We start from the raw sequence: 21,830 nt of genomic DNA on the forward strand, positions 1-21,830 counted from the left end.
GAGTACTGGACAACGTAATTACTCATCAAGCTACGTATGCTCACATACAGAACTGTCTTGATCAAGCTAAGAGTACTACACTTCAGAATGATTTTTTAAATCATTAGATTGGAATACTACATATATATGTCCTATTTATGTACGTTACATGGAGAACTTTACATTATGAACTCAGGTCAGACCAGTAAAAAAATCTAAACTAGGACAATTTAATCAACTAAAAATAAACAATTTTTATTTACTCCAATACAATGGAAACTAGAACCTGGTACAGACTGTCTGAATACTATTGTTTTTTTATCACAGGTTTCTTAGGAGATGGAAGTTTTCAGCGTTTCAAGGAAAGTCAGGTGTTGTTTTTAAAAAAAAGTTGTTGCAGGGTCTGATAGATTCAATTTCTAAGGAGCAGAGGATGTATCTCAGACAACGCAGTGAACAGTAGACTAATTCAGCTACAGCAGTGCCATTAGTACATGCACAGGCCTCTCAAACTAGAGGGACCATTTTCAAAATCAAATACATATTGACCCTCATTTCAGAAATGTCAAGCATGCTGTAAACAAGTTTTCAGTACATCGCATGCTTTAGAAACTGCATGAGAAAGACTGGAAAGGAGGCTTTTCTTTGAGGGTAGTCAGCTTTAGAATAGCTTATTTTTAAGTGCAAGATACAGATTATAGCCAACAAAGAAAGGGATGTGGTCATCAAAAGCAGAATTATCATTTTAGCTTCCCACCATTGACACAAACAGACTGACATTTCCTGTTGAGCCTAAAAGAAACAACATGTTGGCACTTCCTAAACTACCATCTGTACAACATGCATGACACTTGTACTTCAAATGTTTCTTTGTGCATCATAAAGCATGTGTACCAGTGTCCTTTGCACTGATAACAATATGTGCTGGGTGAGCTCACAGTATCTTAAAGAAGGAATAATCTAATCCAAGAAACTGGTACAGTGTGAATCTGAGGTGGTGGAAAAAGTGCTACTTTTTGCCTTTACATTGGTGCTGGACTTGATTTTTTTTTTTTTTTTTTAATTATTAAAATGTATTTTTCATCTATTTGCAAAGGCTCCTCTACTTGCAACCAAATGTAATGATACCAGTACCAAATGTGACTAATGTTTTACATAATGGGAGGTAGGAACATTGCAATGGATTTTAGAGAGGGTATGGCTAAACTGAGTCAGGCTCTGACGGTGAGTATTTAAAGGTTCTATAAACCATGAGCTTTCTGACTTCTTCATTCACAGAGACAATTCAGAAAAATATTCTCTCTCAAGCAGCCATTATATTCCTTTCTTTACACCACGGAGAAGAGCACTAATTTTAGTTAGAATCTGTGGAATATAGTTTGTAAATTAGTGCTACATTCAGATGACTGTCATGGAATTATGACTCTTCCAGGGTGGAAAAATAGGCATTTTGGTAACAGATCTATCCAGAATTAGGCAACAATAACTATTCAAAGCATTAATTGTGTGGATTTCTGAAAACCAGAAATGTCTGATTAAATTAAAAATGCTCAGAACTTCTTAACCTAAGATCCATTGTCACAATGTGAGGAGCAGAAGCCCATGGAGCTCAGATGAAAGTGGCTGTTGTGTTTCCGGAGCAGGACCGCAGGCCACCACCACCCCATTTGGCACCGCTTTACCGGTCACTTGTTTTCTGCACTGAAGACACACAGTATCATCATGAAGAAGGGCAAGATGTCATCCAGTCTAATTTCATATAAGCAGTCTGCCCTGCACTTGTCTTCATTATACACAATTGTTAAATATTATGCAAAAACAACATAACACGTTTCCCGCTTCCGATTCATCTTCCATAGGTCCTTTTTTTTTTTCAGAGGAACAATAAAGGAAAGAGATTCATCCTGTCTTCCTGTTATTACAAACATGGGAGTAATAATGCATGGTGCACATGCAGCCTGGTAATCGTTAGGTGCTAGCCATTCCCTTCTGTTCTTAATCCACAAATGTGGTAACGTGACATCTCTCAGTGTGGGAGTACGAATCCTCAGCTCAAGCTGTTGAGATGCTGCCTTACAGTGTCTAGTAGGTGCACGGAGGCTGTGTATTTCAAAGAAGCCTCAAATCCTCAGGATGGGCTTCTGTAGACTAGCAGTCTAAAATCTCTGGGCCAAAGTTTTTACAAATGCCCCCTTGCCACTCAAATTACAGGCACAGATCCATCCTAAAGCTCCATCTAGAAGGCATGGAGCCCATTCTCAGCTGATGTAAGTTGGCCCTGCTGCACTAAAGCCAGAGAAGCCAGGGGTTGTTCACACCAGCTGAGAAAGTGGTCTGAAATCATGATAACAGTCACCAGAAACTGCTTTTAAAAGCTGTTCTCCACCATGATGGAAAATGTAAGGGAAAGTACTAAAAGCTTTTATGTTTCGAATTTCTTTGACAAGATATTTTTCTGAGGACTAAGATGACCGTTACTCCTGAAATGAACATCAAACCATACAGTGCAATTCTGGACCTGTCAGTTTAACATCTGCAAAGAGAAGAATCATAGCGAGGCTCAGGCAATACTTTCGAAAGCACAGTTTAGCCAGTGGAAAGCAGTATCGATTATACAGAGAGAAAAGTGTGCTTTAACTAATGTATGAGGAGTCTGTAAGAATTAATCTTAGTGTAGACAAGCAAAATGGAGTGGACAATATATGAAAAAAAGTATTTACGCAGCTTACTGAGTTTTGACCAGTAAGGTACAGAAAAAACCTGGGTACCTTTCTGATACAGAAGGAACTGTGTTTCAAATGGCTTGAAGAAGGGAATGTTATCTCAAATAAAGAGTGGTTCTAACTAAGAACATTTTAAACAGCAATTAAATTGTCACTGAACTGACTTTTGAGTTTGGTCTAGTTTTCCTAAGATTATATTATCATGGTCTAAAGTATGACTTGGATTATCATCTTGCTATGCAAATGAGGAAGAAGAATGAAAAACAACTAAATAAAATCTTTCTTTGAAAATCTGTATTAGCTGCCAGGAGGTTTGGCCTGGGCACACTATAATAGCAGAACGCACACGGTTACTGGGTCTAAAGGGCTAGCAGAGAAGGAACAAACACACCTTTGGCTTTAATGCATCTGCCTTCTGGGACACCCCAACTTCTATGTTGTCCAGAGTGTCTTAGACACAGAAAGGCAGGAGTGAAAGACAAATTACTTCGGAAATTAGGAGGAAGAATTTTGGCTTTGAGGGGTGCTTCTGCATCAAATCTGTCACAGTTGAGTCTGGCTGAAGAGGCTCACATAAAAATCTCTTTTCTTAGTATTGTATCCTAGGACTGTAGTCACCACTCGCCCAAGAGCAAAGTCTGTCTGGGAGCTTCCCCTGATCCAGCTTTGTTTAGCTCATTAAAGTTTCAGCATTTTGAGGGCCCTTTTGCTGCTCCTGAGTACACCTCTAAGCACCTGAATTTCCAAGTCTTCCCTTTCGTCTTTCATGAGTGTTTTGCCTAGAGTTATTGCCTCTCTTTCCTGCCCCTCCCTTTAGTTTTCTAAATCCTCCTTGGCCACAGTGTTGCGTTTAGTGTCAATTATTTTAATTTATTCAACAGACCAAACAAGCTTCAATTTCACTTGGTATTTCATCTTCCTTGAGAGATTTATACCTCCAATCTCTGATAGATTACTGAGGCAAACAATGATTTCAACTAAGAAAATTACAGTAAATGATGCTGATTCTGTCAATAACATAGTTTGATACTTCTCAGAGATTGCACTGTTTCATTCAGTGACCTCCCATTCCACATACTTAAAAAACAACATTCTACTTCTTATGATCACTTGTCAATCTTTCATTCAGTATCTACCTTCTGGTTTTCTTTCTAAAAAAAATGAAGTTTTTATAACTACAGGCGAGTTATCTGAAGAAAGAAACAGTGATCAGACTAATATCATGGGCAGGATTATGTGTGGCCTGGTAAGTATATATTAAGACATACCAAGAATTAACACATGCAGTGTATGTGAAGGACTGCAGACATACAATTATTTCTGCTTTCAGTGGAAGAATTTTGTAATATACTGACATTCTGTATCCCTATGAAAGATTTGGAACAGTAAGTTAAGACAATATAAATTGAAGTTTTACAGTGTTACATAATTGCATTTTATATAATACCCATCATACATTTCTGGGTTATTCTATTGTTATGTGGTTGTGACACATTTCTCTCTGCCAGCATTAAAATGGCAGAAAGGAAAAAGCAAAAATGCAGCAGAAAAAAAGTAACTATGAAAGGTGGTCACCTCTCAGTAGAACAAAACATACTGCTTTGTGGTGTAACACTGAACAGAATTGTCATCAACAAGTCTAGCTGTGTATAACATAAGCTTTCTGGTTTCAGGACAAATCCACGAGACAGCTCTGTCTCATGCTTTTGGGCGGGCAGGGGTGGGCAGCCCAAACCTTTATATATGCAATTCTGCTCTGGCAAGTGGAGAACCAGGAATCAAACCTCTTTTGCCAAAATCTTGAATTCGTATCTATCTGTGCTCTGTTAGGCTATTCTTTTGAACATTTTCACAGAGCAGAGATGCTTTGCAGAGGCTGAAATACAAATTCACAAAAACTTTTGTGATTCGCCCAAATATACAAAGGAATATAGAAATACAGATGACCCAACCACAACTTGTGCAATCCGTTTTCTAGTTAGTCTGTTTAATTCAATCCAATATATTTCTGTGAAGCAAAACCACTATTATGCTGAATAATTTCCTGATAGTGCAGGGATATCTAAATGGACTCATCTTTTCTAAAAGGCAGCTTCACCATCTGTTCTGGCCTTTTATTACAAATAGAGAGGGAACCTAATTCACTGCATCAGCATGTAAGGCCTAGCATCAGAATGATTTAGATGTATGTGTGTGTTCTTTATGCACCTGGTATGTTTTCTCACATACCAAACACAAATCAGTGGGAAGACCTGTCTCTTGTAACCTAATAAATTCCCTGATCTAGTGCCTTTATTCCTTTCTCACAGCAGCAGAAATTGATGGCCAGTAGTTTGCATTTTATTAGGACAATTATGACCCTGTTGATGTCCTGCAGGAGTTATATCTTTATTGGGCTGACATTTTGTGATACCATTTACCTCTCTATGGAAAATGAGCCTCGATTCCTATTCTTTCTCTCTTGCTGGGCCTACATATGCTTCATCATGGACAAAAACCTTGTAAGAGATGTGCTGAGAATGTGTCAGACTGCTGAAAAGCTCTGTCCTTCCCCGAAGGATGCCATACAATCTCTTGACCATTTAGAGAAGGAACATATTCTCTGCAGTGTAGCACAGGACCAGAAATTTGAAAACGCATCAGACTGCACCATTTTTACTGCTTCAGGTGAACAAATTTTGCAGTAGGTTAGGAAAGGAGGTGCAAGTAACCACATCTCATACTCTCTATACCAGGAGACTGATTGCATGTTCAATGCAAACGTTAATTCAAAGAAACCCTCAGGGCCTACCTGTGTTGTAGCCCCTCCCAAGCGCTGGCCAGGGCCGGTGATTCTTCCAAAGGTTGCCCAAATACCAATCGCTCTGGTTCTCCACCAAGCCAAGAACCTGCTGCCCTGGAAAAGAGCAAATTGCAAAAAGATCATGAGACAAAAGACAGTCAATCAATGGAAAACAAACACGAAATCTGGAGAGGGACAGCCAGTGGGAAGAGAAGACAGAAGTTGGGGCGCTGCCTTCCTTTCACGCATTGGGAAGACGCCTGCTTATGTAACCGACAGCAAGCCTGGCACAGCAAACTCAGCACGGCTCATTTCTTCCCTTCTCCCCTGGCTAGTCTGAGTAATTAAACACTGTGGGAACCTTTGTCATGCTGACAAAAATATATCACCCAGACAAATCTGAATGCTGCTTGATTTTGGAATACAATGATGGAGAATCCTCCTAGTGAGAAATAAGTGCTGGTAAAATTATCATCTAATATGAAGATCTGTTCATACTCTGATGGAGATAATATAATTGAAGAACAAGGTTCAGTATAACAAATTATTCTCTTCCCGTGCTACCCCCCACTAGTTTCAGGGATTTTTTTCTCAGTCACAAAGGAAGTCCCTTTTGCTTAGGAAAACACTGGATTTTAAGAGTTTACCTACATAAGAAAGTTGCACTGTTTTAATTTAAGAGAGTAATTTAAAAGTCATTTAGGTAAGCCTGTGTGGAACGCTGCATAGAAATTATGATTTCAGCTTTAGATGGGCTTATTTTGGTTTAGCTTACATTGATTAGCAGCTGGCTTCAGCTAGAGTAAAACGTGTTTTCAATCAAATGTGTCTAGAAGGTTTGCACTGCTTAAAAATAAACTGAAAAGTGAATGTTTGTATAGATAAGGACTTAATTATCTATCCTGAAATGTAGCTGTATAAAATGTAAATAAGAGAAGTGATTGAAATGATGCTCTGGTGATGGAGGATGGAGGGAAGGGGAAAACTGCATTTGGATCAAGTCAAAGAAAGGAAAGGGAACAGAGGGACCTGCTCAGAGAGGGCACTAAGACTGGGACTGGAAATTATTTTGCAACATTCTGATAAAGCAATTAAGCATCGTGCTCCGAAGGCACATTTTCAAATCCCAGCTATGCTCATCAAACTGGGTGTACAGTCCCAGCAGTACACTGAAAGCATTAAATGATCATTATATGTTGCTTGTATAGGACCATACCTGTATTACTAAAATTTCAGTATGGCCCAAGACAAGAGTGGGCTGAGAAGCAAGACATAAATACAGAAATGATTAATTAAATCTTACGATCAGCTAGGAAGACATTAGGATAGGTCAGGTGATTGTGATACTCTCCTGCAATATCTCTAATCCAGTGGAACATCAGTCACCCCCACATGTGTCTCAAATGCTGTTCCAAAGAGTGTAAGCAGCAGCAAGTGGTCAACGCATATAACAAATAGATCAGGACATTATGAAAGCATTAAAGGAGTGAACGCAAAGGAATCTAGGAATAACCTTGAGAGATTACCAACTCCACTCCACACCACTGTTCAGGATCATCCTACTCCCACCTAATCACAACATGCCAGTCCTCACCAGACCTTGTTTTCTAAGGATGTCTCTCCTTTTCCATTATATATTGTACATTAGATATATATATATATATGTAATTGTTCACATTATTCACCATAACTCATTTTTTCAAAAGGTGGAAAATCCTGGGGAGAGCAGAAAGGATCATATAAAAGACCACCACACATGTATCACCCCATTGGTGCTACTGAAAACCGGTAATATTAACAGCATGCAATACACAAGAGAATAAAGGAAATGACAAGTTAGAGGTAGATGCCTCCTAAGAAACTGATGATTTGTTCATACAAATAAACTGTAGCATCTCTTAACCTGTGAGACACATGGAACACACCAGACAGCACATGAGGTGCCACAAACCGTATCTTGTGCGGAAATATGAAAGGGATCTCAACTGGCTGAAACAAGTCGTAGCAAAAAAAGGCTGAAGCGCACAACTGAAACCAGGATTTGTTGATTCTGTGCTGGAAGACTGTCTCTTCTTTATAACCACTCCCTTACAGTTGAGGTAGAACAAATCAGAGTAAGAAACTACCATGGCTAGTAAAGGATGAGAAAAAAAATAAAAAATGCGGGTGCAGCTGGGCTGGAATGGATTGGCACAGCTGGTAGGAAGAGAGTGACCCTGTCCATACATATTCTAACAGCGCAGTCTGCAGATCTTTCTCAGGATAGTACTGCTAACATCAAAAGAAATGTTAGAATTCCATTTGCAAGAAGCAGATACTGAACTTCCTTACCATGGAGCAGCAATCTGCTTTCATTATTTTAACCCCATGCATTTTCCAACAAGCCACAGAGTTCAGCCTTCAAACTGATGAATGATAAAAAATGAACAAACCTTGCTGCTTGTTAATGGTTTTCCCTTCCCACCTACAAGTCCAAAATCTCAGTTCTGACAATGTACCTCTGAAATACTTACTTCTCAGTTATTATTTCTCATGCTACTATAACGTGAAAAGGCTCATTAAATTATGTTTGCATGTATTTATTGTGGCTGTATCATTTCCTTCCTCTTTTTCCCTTTATTTTTGAAGATACCAGAACAAATCCTGCTCTCACCAGTATTCCTTGAGGTTTGATACGGGACATGGATAAAGGCAGAAATTAACATCATGTACACTTTAGGGCTTAGATCCATGGATCAGATAATGTGACTTACTTAATGTGTATCAACTGAGCTGGAATAACTGCCTGTACATGTCCTTTTAGCTTGTCACAAATACAGAGTACAATGTGTTAGCTAACACACTTTAGTTTGCTTTTGCAATGGCCTGGGAATGCACACATGTTCACGGGCTGTCCTAGGGTAGAGCATTATGCAACTTGTCAGGCTGTTGTAACTCTTGCTGGTGTCTAAAAACCTACTAGGCAGATGTGATGGCTTGTCTCCCAATTCACCTTGGAGAAAGTTATGAAGATAAGTTTAGTATCTTCTCTAGTTACATTTCTGTTTTCTCTAGGCTGGAATAGTGTTTCTGTCTCTGCCAAAGAAGAATATATTTTTATTTCCCTTTACATTGTCTCTATGATCTCGACTTAGGGCAGAAGTGATCAGGAAACCAGAACTTCAGCTGCATAGCAAATATTAATGGTTCCAAAAAACGTTTTCATTAGTATATAAAAAAGAATCAGTATAAAAAAAAAGAAATTCAGAAACATTACCTGGAAAAATTTCCCCAAATATTTTGATCTGAAGATATCACAATAACTACATCTAAATGTACAACCCTCCTCATTTCAAATAATATCAATGTGATACATAATACAGATACATAATATATACCACATTATTCTATGTATCTAAAAGTTCAAACAAAGTAGAATCGTAAGTTTTGCCCTTCCAACTTTGAACAACTAAAAATCTTTCACTCAAAGCTTTCATCATAATTTTTTTATATTAATCAATCATTGTGAGAATATTTGTCCAGTGTATCTGAACGTCACCAGTTATTTCATTTAGTTACTACTTTTTCAAATGCATCATGAAGTTACAGAAATGAGGCACTGGCCAAAGCAATGCATGGTATTGGGCAGGCACAATAACTGCTCCCCTTGCCCATAGTTCTCTGACCATCGATCAGCCCCAACCCATCCCCCTGTCACTCTTTGTGCCTTTCCTTCAAGGTGCCTGCAGTTCTGTGGAAATTTTCACCAGCTTGATTTCACCTCTGATCATAATGCAATCTGAATTCCGATTTTCTGAGAAGAAAGACTAGAGTTCCTTCCGCCATGGCTTTTCATAAAAGGCAAGCATAAAAGTTATGTGAGTTATTTTTCCAGCAGTTGAGAACACAGTGGCTACCACAATGAATTGGAATCGTTCAGCATTCTGAGCTGCCTGCTTCTTCTTCCAAAGAGTTATTATAATAAAATACCATCCCTAACAGCAAAAGCTTTGTCATTGTTTTCTGCGCTGGCCCTGCAGTTATGATTAAGTGCACTTCGCTCACTCTCTGTTACACCAGGCACAAGTTAGCTTATGAAAATGAAGCTGTCTTTCTAACTTCTTCATACATCACCACTAACAGCCAGACAACAGAAAACAAGGCTATGATTCTGGCATGACCACGGTGAAAAATTACTGAGCAGGCAGAATTACAGCTGGATTGCTGGGAATGGGGCTGCACGCTGCCTGGCTGCGGGACGAGACTCCTCCAGAAGGCAGCTGCCCAGCTGCAGCATCTCACACGGCACGGCTCTCGCATGATGAGAAGTACTTCTCTCCTTGCAAAAGCCTGGCTGTTGCTGGGAAGAGGTTTCCATGGAAAAACAGATACTTCTGAGCTTGACAACTCAATGCCTTCGATTCTGTTTTCACTTCATAGATTTTTTGCTGGCTAATGGAGGGGAAAGCATGATCCTCTAATTCAGGCATTGAAAGGGACTCCAGATCTCACCTCAGCTCCTAGCTCTGATACCAATTTATTCGGTAACACCGGGCAGGTCACATAACAGCCTCTTGCTTGATTCTCCCTTAATAAAAATGGGGTTAATGATAACTTTTTACCCCTCTCCCATTTTGCCTGTCTCACATACTGCAAATTTAAGTCCTATGAGGTAACAGCTGTGTGCTACTTTCTACTGGAAGCATAACAGCAGCTGCACGTGGCCAGGCTGAAGCTCCAGCCAGCACAGTATTGTGTCTCCAGCGGCAGGGAGTAGCAGCTGTGCACTTCTTAATAGTGGTCCTCGGGCCTCCCGTGACTTGTGGCACATCACACATCTGAAGAAGTACCAGCTTTTATTTATGTTGAGTCTGGTATCAGCTAGTTTCCTTTGGTGCCCAGTATAATCTTGGTGCCTGTGAACAGTATTTTCATATTCTCTCCCGATTTTTCACCAGTTTTAGAGAATTCTGTCTTCTCTAGAGTCTTTGGTACTCATGCCTTGAGGTATTTTGCTACTACAAACAATAACAATAATAGTAAAAAATTATAGTTGTTCCAAATACTTTCAACATCTTCTTTAGTGGAAGCCTTTTTTTTTTTTTCCCCTTTTCTTTTGTCTTAGAGACTATAGTGCCTTTCACATGACTCCACTGTACTCACGGTAAGAGCAATGGGCCCAGAGAAAATACTTTGGGCAAGTTGCACTTTCCATGGTCCTCAGGACATCAGGCGGTTTCCAGAAAGGAAAAATAAAAAGTCATGTTAGAGGGGTGGGAAGGGGTTGGGTGCCACCTTTTGATCGCCTATGGCCAAAGGATGAGCTGATATCACAGGAGAGATCTGTTTCAGTACAGCTCTCCTAGTTTTTACATTCACAAGGTTTAGCTGTGTTTGGTACAGCCCTTCAAAGCAAAAAGCAAGTGCAAAGTATTTTTCTGCCTTTAAAAACATAGGAAGTAAGGGATTTCTACACTATGGAAGTTATTAAATGAGAACAGAGCAGAACTCTGTTCTTGCTACTTCTAACTACTTTAACAGCCATGGTATAAATCATTAGGAAGTTAACACAGACACAAATGCTGGAGCCACAACCAATACTGCCAGAGCAATGCATACATGCTGAAAGAACATGAGAAGGACTCAACAAGAATTTAAGATTAAAGCTTAGCAGGAATCAGGAGAACTGCATAGTTCTGCTCCCAAAATGATACACAGAAAGAGAATTAAAAGGTGACTGGAGGGAGGAGGGGAAAAGGTACATAATCTGAATGCTGGAAAATTTCTAAAATGGCCAAATCTGATGAACACAGTCAGGACTAGCTGAATCTGTAATAGTACAATGATGCTGGGTTATCTTCTGCATGACTCGGAGTTAAAAATCTTTCATTGATGTCCCTTCCCTCTTCTCCTGATTTCTTTTTCTTTATACTCTAAACACCTGCTTATGACACCCTTCCTTTCTGAAATGTGTGAGGCCACATCGTTAGTTGGTATAAATCTGCATGACTTCAATGAAATCAGTGTATTTATGCTGAGTGATACCAGCTGAATTTGTTGCACTTCGTGTTAAGTCTTCCCTGAGTGACTGACCCTTTCTCTATGGCCTTCCAGTCCCTGATCTTGCCGTGGTTCATACAAAATATGTGGCTTCTGAAATCTTTCACTTCTCCTACCATATCTCTCATCCACCTCTTCAGATCACTGTCAAGTTCAAGCTTTTCATCCTCCCTATTGATGCCCTGTGCAATTCTTGAACTGTCTACATCAATTCATGCTTCTTCCTGCTCCCAAACTCAGTTCTCTCTTCTACTGCCATGTCCTCTCTCATCTCTAAAAAAGACTCTGTCTTCTCATGCAACAAATGCTCTGAGTTACCTCTGAAAATATATTTAAAGAACAAAAACTCTCAGCGCATTCCTCTATAAAGTTTTTAGAAATTTTACCATGAATCCAGTGTAAAATATGCACATGAAATCTTGGGTGGGCACTGTAACACAAGTCTGCCTGTCCCCAGAAACACAGTATGACATTTTCTCATATGCCTGTACAGTACAGGATACACTGTCTTCAACAGAATTGAATACTTGAACCTCTATACTGTGCACTTATTTCCCAGGTGCGTACACATAATGAATGTATGTATTATATATGCATGCACACATACACATCTGTATACATATATACACATATATATACAGGCATATATAGAAAGAAATGCATGTATATGTATAGGCAGGTATAGGAAAAGGCAGTCTCTACTGTGAAGAACTGTTTTACATGTGGAAAAGTCAAGTTTCAGGGAAAAATGCCTCCGACACAAGCTCAATTTTTTATTTGATACCTCATTCGCATCAAGTGGGTTGCTGTTTCCCAACAGCCATCAGCCATTCTTACTGGACTAATTGCTCATAGAGCAAAACTGCACAGACAGTTGCTAAGGAGCAACCTGGGTGAGAAGGAGGCCAAAGAGCAGCTCACTGAATGTTCCGCGGGGCGGTGTCAGGAGAGGAGCAGCTGGCTCCTCGGGAGCATCACACCGCGTAGCACACTGGTGCCAGAAGAGGAAGAAAGGGGACAGGCAGTGAACACCTGATAAGAAAGGAGGACAGGTAAGTCAAGCAGAGGTAGATACAGTATACCATGGGCAGGGAGAGACGAGATGGGCCAGGTTGACTCAGGGAAGGAGAAAGAAGCTAGTGAAAGGAATAAAGGAAGACACTGGCAATGCTGGAGCAAGGATCTAAAGCAAGGGTATCAGCTGACTTCCGAATGTACTCAGGGGTGGTGATGTGGCCAGTTCAAAAGAAGCTACAGCAACTTGGACTAGAGAAGAAGAATAACTCGGCAAGAGTCTGTACAGAAAGAAACGTGACAAGTGTTTTGTAGATGGTAAGAGGGAGGATTCAAAAGGCACAATCATGCACAAAAGGTGATCAAGAGGATGAAGTATACAGAATTGGACTGAGAAAGGTTGGGGTAAAGAGCTAAATCTGTGATTTATCTTCATAAGGAAAGATGAAAGAATGAAATTAATCAAAAGAAGAGAATATATTGGGTTTCTGCACATCTTCTCCTCTCCTCCAAGGAGCTTGTTAGAAAAAATGAAGAGGACAGTGAGGAGTCCAGCAAACTACAGCAAAGCTGGAAAATCTGTCATTAATGTTTGCAGCACTTTCATCTACAGAATTTCAGGGAAATGGATTCTCAGCAGCTGAGCACAAGAGAGTAAGTGTAGAAAAAACCTTCCACTTTGGTACCAAACTTTTTGAGGTTTTCTGTGACAATGGCAAGGCTTTGTGCGTCCATGACAACAGGGCTCCTGTGTTGCCAGCAACTTATGAAGAATTTGAAGATGTTACGATTTGGACATGCACAGAATTTTTTGTTTGTTTTCTACCTGGCAGGAAAGGATATGCCCAACACATTGGCAGGAAAAGTGCTCTAGCATGGAGAAGAGATGCCCATACCAGCTTCACATCCTGCTGAGCCTGTCCTTCCTCACCTCGGTTTTTATGCCACTGTTTACAGCACAAAATGTCCCAGCAGTAAACCTGACATCTAATTAACAGCACTAGGAGACTTGACATGAACCCTTTTTCAGGTGATATGCATTCTCTCCTAACTAGGCTGCAGGAGGTCACTGAGATATAGTCATTGCTCTGACTACACACCTCACTTTTTTATTCACAGCAATGGCAGCGTAAAGATTGCATGCCCCAATACTGCTTTTTCCTCATCATGATCTCATTTTTAATTTTTAAATTATTCAGTATAAACCCTCACACTCTTACAAAATTGAAAACTTCTTGCTCTGAAAGCAGCAAAACATTCTTGTGAACACAGTCAATTCAAATCCACTATTTCTAATATTCAGGCATTGGTCTGAGAGAAAAGATATTTTTAAATTACTGTGCTCAGAGTTTCAGGAAATACAAGCTGTTAAAACCATAGCTTGAGTTTGTGCTACGCAGGAATATGTGTTCACTGAACAAAAAATGCTTTATTTTTTGCTACCAAAGATAATGCAATAAAACTATCTTGGAGGAGTGTATGAAGAGCATGAAAGTAACTGTCCATGCACCATAACTCTGCTTGTCGTAACTGTATCAATTTTATAACGGGGACAAGGTTCTGATATGCACATTTTTGTTTGCACAAACCCCGTCTGTGAAATGCATCTTGGTAATGGAGAGCTGAGCAGCAGGCTGTAACGTGTAATCAATAATTCCTACACAATGCCTTTCATTAGCAGCACTTTATGAAGGAGAGACCTCCTTACAGCAGGAGAAACTGAGGCATGTGGAGATGGAGTGACATTTTCAAGGTCACTGGGGAGGTGAGAGGTGATCTACAAACAGGTTCGAGGACTTGGGGAGAGCCAGCGCACTGTTCTCAGATACTGAGTGACATTGTCCTTTTTAGTAGCCCAGTGCCTAAACTGTCACTGCCAGTAATGATTTAGAAGTTCCCACTCAGCTAGTCTTTCGAGCAGCTGTCAGCTTACTGGGCCCACTCATGGCTGAATTTTTCTCGCCACATCCCTGAATACTATATTCTGCTCTGCCATGGACTTACTTCGGGTACATCCCTTGGGATCCCGGGCATGTCTCTTCACTCTCCTCTTGACCTTCAGGCAGCTGCTCATTTCAGCTGTAGCGATGTAAACTTTAAGCTGCCGCCATTAACTGAACAAACTTAACTCAGATTCACACCAGGGTAACAGAGGTTGGCAGCTGGCTGTTTGTTCCTCACTTTCATTCCGTAAAATGAGGATAACACCACTGCTTTAATACACTTCATCAGGTTTCAGCAATCAGTGTTTGAGGCTGTTGGAATAGTAAACTGTTGTTTATTAGCAATGAATTAAGAGACAGAGGGTAGGAGCTTTCTAATATTCTGGAGACTGTTCATGGAAACTGTGCACAGCTTCCTACTTCATATCCTTTTTGGCAGTTATCATCTATAAACAGCAAGATATTAAACCCCCTTCCTTTTGATTTAAAAGGAACAAATCTTCTAAATCAATGGACACACCAGGATTGTTTGTAAGCAAGAAATCAGTAGGTGTGCATCATAAGTACTTTCTCTGAGCATCAGAGAAGTCCCTGAAGCAATGGCAGAAAAAACCCAGAATGAACAAAATGAGAAGGATTGGTTTTCCAGTGACAAGTCAAAAAACCCCAAACCAAACTAGAAAAAAACTGTGCCATATTTAGTAGAAAAGGGCTGTAGTCACCCACTTTATGTGAAAGAGATTACCAAGTCATTGTATGTAGTGTTGAAATCCAACTATGTTAACGTTATTTTTCCCCTTTGTTGGGTTGAGCTTTGTTAAAAAATAAAAACTCTGCATTTCCCTTTGGCTATGTGGCTTTACCAGCCTATGCAAATTTTTTAGGATGAAAACTCAGGAGTCATCTTATCAGTAGACAGAGAATGCAGCAAGATGCTGCTCCCTGCCTAGCATTTCTTGCCAATGCTATTAATGGCACTTACTATACTGACAATTGGTTTGTGTAAACAGCTCACCATATCCTTTTAATTACGGGCTTTGAGACAGGCTGGAGCTCACAAACAGCTAAGTTTTATTTATGCATCAGGAGTATCAGGTGGTAAGATGACACAGCACACATTTGTTCACATATAACAACTAAGCACAATTAGTCCTATATCAAGGAATATGATAGAGCTCTGATACGGAACAACAACCTGATGTTTTGCATCTTGAGCCTATAGAATAAGAGATGCTTCTCTCCGATATGACACAACTGTGGCTGTACCAAAAATCTTGTGCTTTAGTAATGAGCTCAAGAGTCTCGGGATCAGTTCCTCATTCTGATGTTGACTGGCTGTTCAATCACAGATGGGTCACCTCTTTGTTGAGCTTCAGCCTCTCTATGTAGGGCATGATTCTGCAGTCGGGCTAAATAGCAGATGTGCATATAAGAAAAAAAAAAAAAAAAAAAAAACAACCTTGATAAAAGAATGGAAGTTTTGATCCTGACACAAAGTTGCAAGTTATTTTGTCAGCAAGAGATGGAGCACTGCAAATACCTAATAAGAGTGCAGAGAACTGCTCTTAGAATTGAACACAACCATTCTTTCTCTGTGTCCTTCTCTGTCTTTTAACCTGTACCCTGGAGACATCTGGATTTACAGGGCAAAGTGGTTGAGATGTTCTCTTGCTGAAAAAGTGTCTACTCGTAAACACAACTTGAAATCATATATAGCATTGACTCGGTTTTGCCAGTATGTAATAACCCTGTCCAATACTACAGAGTCAAGATTGGCAGAAAGAGAAAATTATGAAGCCACCACTCACACAATACCTTGAACTCCAAGGTTGAACAGTATGGTAAGTCTCATGGATTGCTAGTAAGCATTAGTTACTGTTTACTTTCTTAGTTTACAGCTGCTTACCACATGCTTGACACGTTTTGCTATCATGACAATGAAGCGGTTAATATTTCTGATGGAGAATCCAGTAAGGCTTGGAAAAAAAACAATAACACCCCCCCCCACTCCCCCCGATTCTTCAGTCTTTTGCAGATCAGTCTTTGTGGATAGTTCCTGGGGTTTTAGGATGTGTAACTAAAGTCCACCTCAGCACTGACACTTCCCTTTTTACCCTGATCAGTGGCTTAGCACTGAGTGATTCCTATTGTTCCGAAGAACCTCAGAGCCAAGAGGAAGAAGGCTGTCTCAACTGAGTAAAGGGAAAAAACAAGCATTATGAAAATCAGCTTAAGCTCCTTCTCCCTCTCTGTTGTTTAATTATTTAGTTAGTGCAGGTCTGGCTTTAATTGAGACAGATGAAAAATGTGAGCCCAATAGTACACAGAGAGTACAGAATTTTATTGCACAGCCTTGAGCCAACGTGACTTTAAAGTGTTACAGAAGAGTTAAAGTCTAAAAACAAAGAGGTGAGAAACTAGCAGAAGGTGCCAGTTTCATTAAGTAGATATGTTGATGATAACGGGAAGAAAGGGCAAGACTTGCTGTCCACTGAAACACAACAACTCCCATAATGTATTCTGCACATCATATTGTTCAAGCCCCTAATATTTCATTCATTGATTTTATTGTCAAATGAAAAGGCGCTTGTTCCAAGTGGCATTTAGTGAGACAGATGGGGAGAGACCCAGACTTCATTACTGGGAGTTTGCTCTCTGGATAATGTTGACATTATATGGGTAAAAAAGCAGAAAGAGTACAAAAGTCTACCAGCAGTAATGTTTAGAAAAGTCTTCCTGGAAGCTGAAGGGCTTTTCACCTGGTCAGACTGCAGCCTGCCTCACATGCCATCTGCATCTGTGAAAAAGCGTTGCTCAAGCTTCTCACACAGGTGCTTTGAGATAAGATCTGTTAACCCAGGATTCAACCTTTTCTTGATTGCTGCTTTCTGCTATAGGAAGGGAGAAGATCAGAAGAGATGTCTATGAACTATTAAACTTTCTGGCATACAGTTGCAAGGAAATATTCTGCATTGTGGTTACAGAATGGAGAAGACTTACATACATGTATTCAACTGAGCCTGTTCTCTTTAGACTCAGTAGCAAGTAACCAGAGAAACCTTGGAAGTGTGTTTACTGACACTCAATAGTTACAAGTGGTTGCACCAACTGAGGGGCAAAGAAGAGCTTTGAGTTCCTTTTAGTCACAAATAAAGGTATGGAAAAGCCAAACACCAGAAAGAAGGACAAACACATCTGTATGGGAGTTCAAAAAGCACCCCAAAACAACCTAGGTGTTCCCAAATCCAGCCAGTAAAGGCTAAAAGAATACTGCAACAGTTTTGTGAGAAAAAGCACTCCAAAACTTGCTCTTTTTGGAAAGAACCAGACAAGTGAAATGCAAAAAGTAAAAGCAGTTTCTGGAAGAAAATCCAGAACTTTCCATCTTAGAGAAGTATCCTCTTCAGTGACTGACTGCGTTACGATAATGCCTGTTTATTCTCCCAACCTTTCTAGCCTCATTAATTTTGCATTCCCAGTGAGCTGCAGCATGGCCTCACCAAGAAGCTGCCTGCAGACAGATGTTACAGATACTTTTTTAAGGAACAGAAGAAGTTGGTTTGAACCCTTACAGGTTAAAGAAGAACCTGCAAGCAGGCCCTCCCTTTTCTGGCTGTGAGCTCCTTCCTCTACATCAGTATGTAAAATGTAGCACTAGCATCCCACAAACTCTCCTTTATACTCTTCCCTTGTAATGAGGTCAACTGGTTTCGACCTTCTGAAAGGTTAGGTGCAGGAGAGTCAAGATGCAAAATGGATTTAGGCTGAAAATAGCTGGCAGTTGTCTGGCTTGACCAAAATGACAGCATCTGTAGGCAAACACAGCAGCAGAACTTGAAGTGCCAGCGTGTTGTGGTTAAAAGCAAAGTGCCTATCAGCATCTTAGAAAAACTTTGTGAATTGCTTTGTTAGTTACAAGTATAAACTCCACCTAGATTTAAATTTAAACAACGCTGTCCCTTTGTTAATCTGAGCCTAATTTAAATTCTTTTTTTTTTTTTTTTTTTTTTTCCTAGTGATTTTTATAGCAAGGTTTAGGGTGCAAGCTTTCCTTCAAAAATACTGAAGATTCAAAATGATCAGCTCAAAACCTGAAAATGTCTAGATAAGATAAACCATACTTCCACAATAAAACATGAGAGAGTTATGAAAGTATTAAGAATTCTGAGGACATCAAAATGCAGTAAGACAGCTGTGCAGCCATTGCAGGAAAGCATGCAGAAGGCAGGAAGTTATGGTATCAGTTAATCCCCTTAATCTCTACTAATGCATGAAGTGTAAGCAACATTTCTTTTATGAAGCAGTAAAACGTTGTTATGAGTTCTGCATCTATCTTGCATCTCAATGAATTCTGTAATCAAAAGGCTAAGAACAGCGAGTCAAATATGAGTAAATTTCCCTTTACTTATTTTCTTTTTCACCTGTCTAGGGACAAGATGGAAAACAGTATAAAAATTGAAAGCTGTAAAAGGGACTTGGCTAACTCACTTCCTCATAAACACCAATGTCAGATCACACACTGTACTTGCTCTTAAAAAGGAAACAAACGTATGAGATAAATAAGATAATTAGCCGCATCCTATCTGTATGATAAGCCTCTTTTGCGTAAAAAAGATATTACAAAAAAAAAGGGCTTCAGTCTCTGTCTTCCCTGGGGAGAAAAAAAGTGAAATCCCTCACCCACCAGATGATCACAAGACAGACCCTTTATTGGCTCCTAATTCCATGTAGTGGAAAATGATGTCACCTTTTTGTCAGACATGCTGCAGATCTATTAAGCACCATAATAAATACAAATTACAATAGAAACACATTTAATACTTTAGCAAATTAGAAATGGATTGCCTTTCAAGTACTGAAAAATAGCAACAAATTAATACACATTTGCAGATCAGAAAGGCGATAAATCAAAAAACAGGTGATGTAGATGACAATTTTGGCTGTGTATTGGGAAGATCAGTAAGACCCAGTTGAAATTGGCAATGAAATCATGGCTTCTATTGGATTTAACAGTGTGAGAATTAATTCAGACCAGGACAGTCACGTAAACGCTGTGGAAGCAAGCACACTGATTTTAGAAATTCTCACCCCATAGCAGGAGTTACTGTCTACCTAGTTCATCTCAGCGTACAGCCACCTGGACCAGCTGCAGCGCTCTTCACTGGCTCTCTGTAATGGCTGTATGGGGAGCGAGAGGGACAATGAGTCCCCATAAAATCTGTTAATGCAGCTCATGGAAACGTGATGAAGAGATGATGGCAATAATTTCTGAAATCACTCCAAGCAAAATTGTTGGGACCTCAGTTTATGCCTCCAAAAGAATCCAGTAAATGGGACATTTACAGTTAGTCTGTTCTAATCTCTGTAAAAGGTAAATCCTTTGGTAGCATTGAGGACAGATTCTATAACCTGGTAGACTTATGCAAGTCTCCCTTCAGTATCTCACTTTAGCTTCTACCTCTGCCCTTTTACAAGGCGCAACTGAACTTCTTTCTCTAGGATTCTTTCCTGGAGGTGCACAAATAATGTACTCACTCTTAAAATCCAACTGTGTAGTCTCAAACAGACAGACCTGACTAGGATTTACTCTTCACAAAGAAAAGATAATGTAGGTGGCTCCTAATAACTCTTGTGAAATAATTTTTTTCAAATGCACCCTAATTAACTCTTATTTTAGTCCATCCAGTTCCAGCCTCCTTCTATTACAGTGACTTAAGTGTTGCCCTGGGGCATTTCTTAACCCCCCACTTCATTAGCACTACTTTTAGCCTGGACCTACACTTGTACACTACCATGCCCTAAGGGTTTTCAGAAATGAACTTCCTTTTCAAAAGATTGTTTTATTCCTAATCTGTATGACTTTCTCTCTGTGTTCAATGCTGTAAAATATGGATTGTCAACAGTCCTTTGTAAATTGGCATAAGAAATATAGGGATGATTTTCAGTCATACATACATACTCAACACAAACAAAAAAAAAGAGTAAAAGAACGCAACACCTCCTCTACAACATGTGAAATGCCAGTTTCTTTCCTTCTAGAATAAGATGTGACCTTCTGACTGAATTTAAAGCTCTTATTCTGTCACTTAGGCTCAGCCCATTAATTGTATGAGGAAACAAACTCCAATGCATAGATCAAATTCTGGAACAGCCTTCCATTTGTTATCACCACATGAAGAGGAACTCAGCTCCTGCCTTTCCACGAAAAGAAAATAATTTCCCGTTTAAGCTTATAAGATCAATGCTGCAAGAAGAGAAATGTGTGAGTATGCATGCACTGAAGGAAAGGAAGATTTATGTAAGATGTGACTTAAGACACAAAGGCATTAAAAAGAGATGATTATCTGTTTTGGAGGTGGAGAAAAGATCTATATATCATTATCAGATTCTGATCAGCTCTAGAAACTGAAAAGCACTAATGTTATTTCATTTCATAACAGATGGGAAGGTTTACCCCTCAAAAAGACTGAATGAGGGCTGACTCAACAGCGATCATAAATTATTAACTAATTTGAAGGATGTTTCCCCTCCTCTTTTTCTGCAAGTCCTCTAAGCTAATTCTGTAGCTAATGCAAGGACAGATCTGAGGGATTAATTATCAAGCAGGTACGACAGGATTAAGTAAATGCTCTGTGACAAGACAATGCTGGGCTTCTCTCACTGAACCACTACATAAATTATTTGTGGTCAGGATTAAAGTATTTAATTAAATCATCTTTGTGTAGATGAAACATGAAAATTATTTTTTAAATTGCTGCAAGAGATAAAAAAACCCTTTGCCTTCATTTGCTTCTTACAATCTATTATTGAGTCTGTAGTTCAGAAAACAAAATGATCAAAACAGCAGTGACTCACTGGCAAGAGCATTAGGATAAATCAACCTACCTTGAAAGTTATCGCCTTGCATACTCTTCTCCCCCAACCAAGATGATTGCAGTGTTACGCAGATGCATTACTGGAACAAAGACACCTTCCAGACCAGTAAGATAGTGTCCCTCCATGGTCTGAGTGGTTTATACACAGGAATTCTCCTTAATGTAAAGTTGTCAGTCACTTCAGTGAGCTCTTACTAAACATTAGCACTCTTCCAGAAGACTCGGAGAGAAAAGGGATTGTCAATTTTTTGTTTTACACAAACTACAGCGGGAAGTAAGGAAAGACTTGCTATTTAAGAAAAGAAGCTCGTGCAGAACAAAGGATTTTTTGACCCCTGAGAACAACAAAGGGGAAAAAAAAAAAACAAACAAACCAACAACAAATTGAAGACATAGCTCTTCCTCCTGAGATTTATTTTCTGCAGTACCAGAAGGGAGAACCAACACCGCAAGTAGAGTTGCTCAGTTAAGGTCA

General features: G+C 39.6%; 1 protein-coding gene across 3 annotated transcripts in view; it reads right to left on the reverse strand.

Moving 5' to 3' along the window:
* The window catches only part of LARGE1 (LARGE xylosyl- and glucuronyltransferase 1), a 303,034-nt gene that overhangs the window by 67,191 nt on the left and 214,013 nt on the right, over positions 1-21,830 (reverse strand). For all 3 annotated transcript variants that reach the window (XM_042791992.1, XM_042791993.1, XM_042791991.1), the window contains one exon: positions 5,494-5,598. In XM_042791992.1, coding sequence (XP_042647926.1) covers positions 5,494-5,598 — 105 coding nt within the window. The remainder of the gene's footprint in view (positions 1-5,493; positions 5,599-21,830) is intronic.

Source organism: Tyto alba, unplaced genomic scaffold, assembly GCF_018691265.1.
Source record: "Tyto alba isolate M040663 unplaced genomic scaffold, T.alba_DEE_v4.0 Super-Scaffold_2, whole genome shotgun sequence".
In the NCBI taxonomy this organism is placed as follows: domain Eukaryota; kingdom Metazoa; phylum Chordata; class Aves; order Strigiformes; family Tytonidae; genus Tyto; species Tyto alba.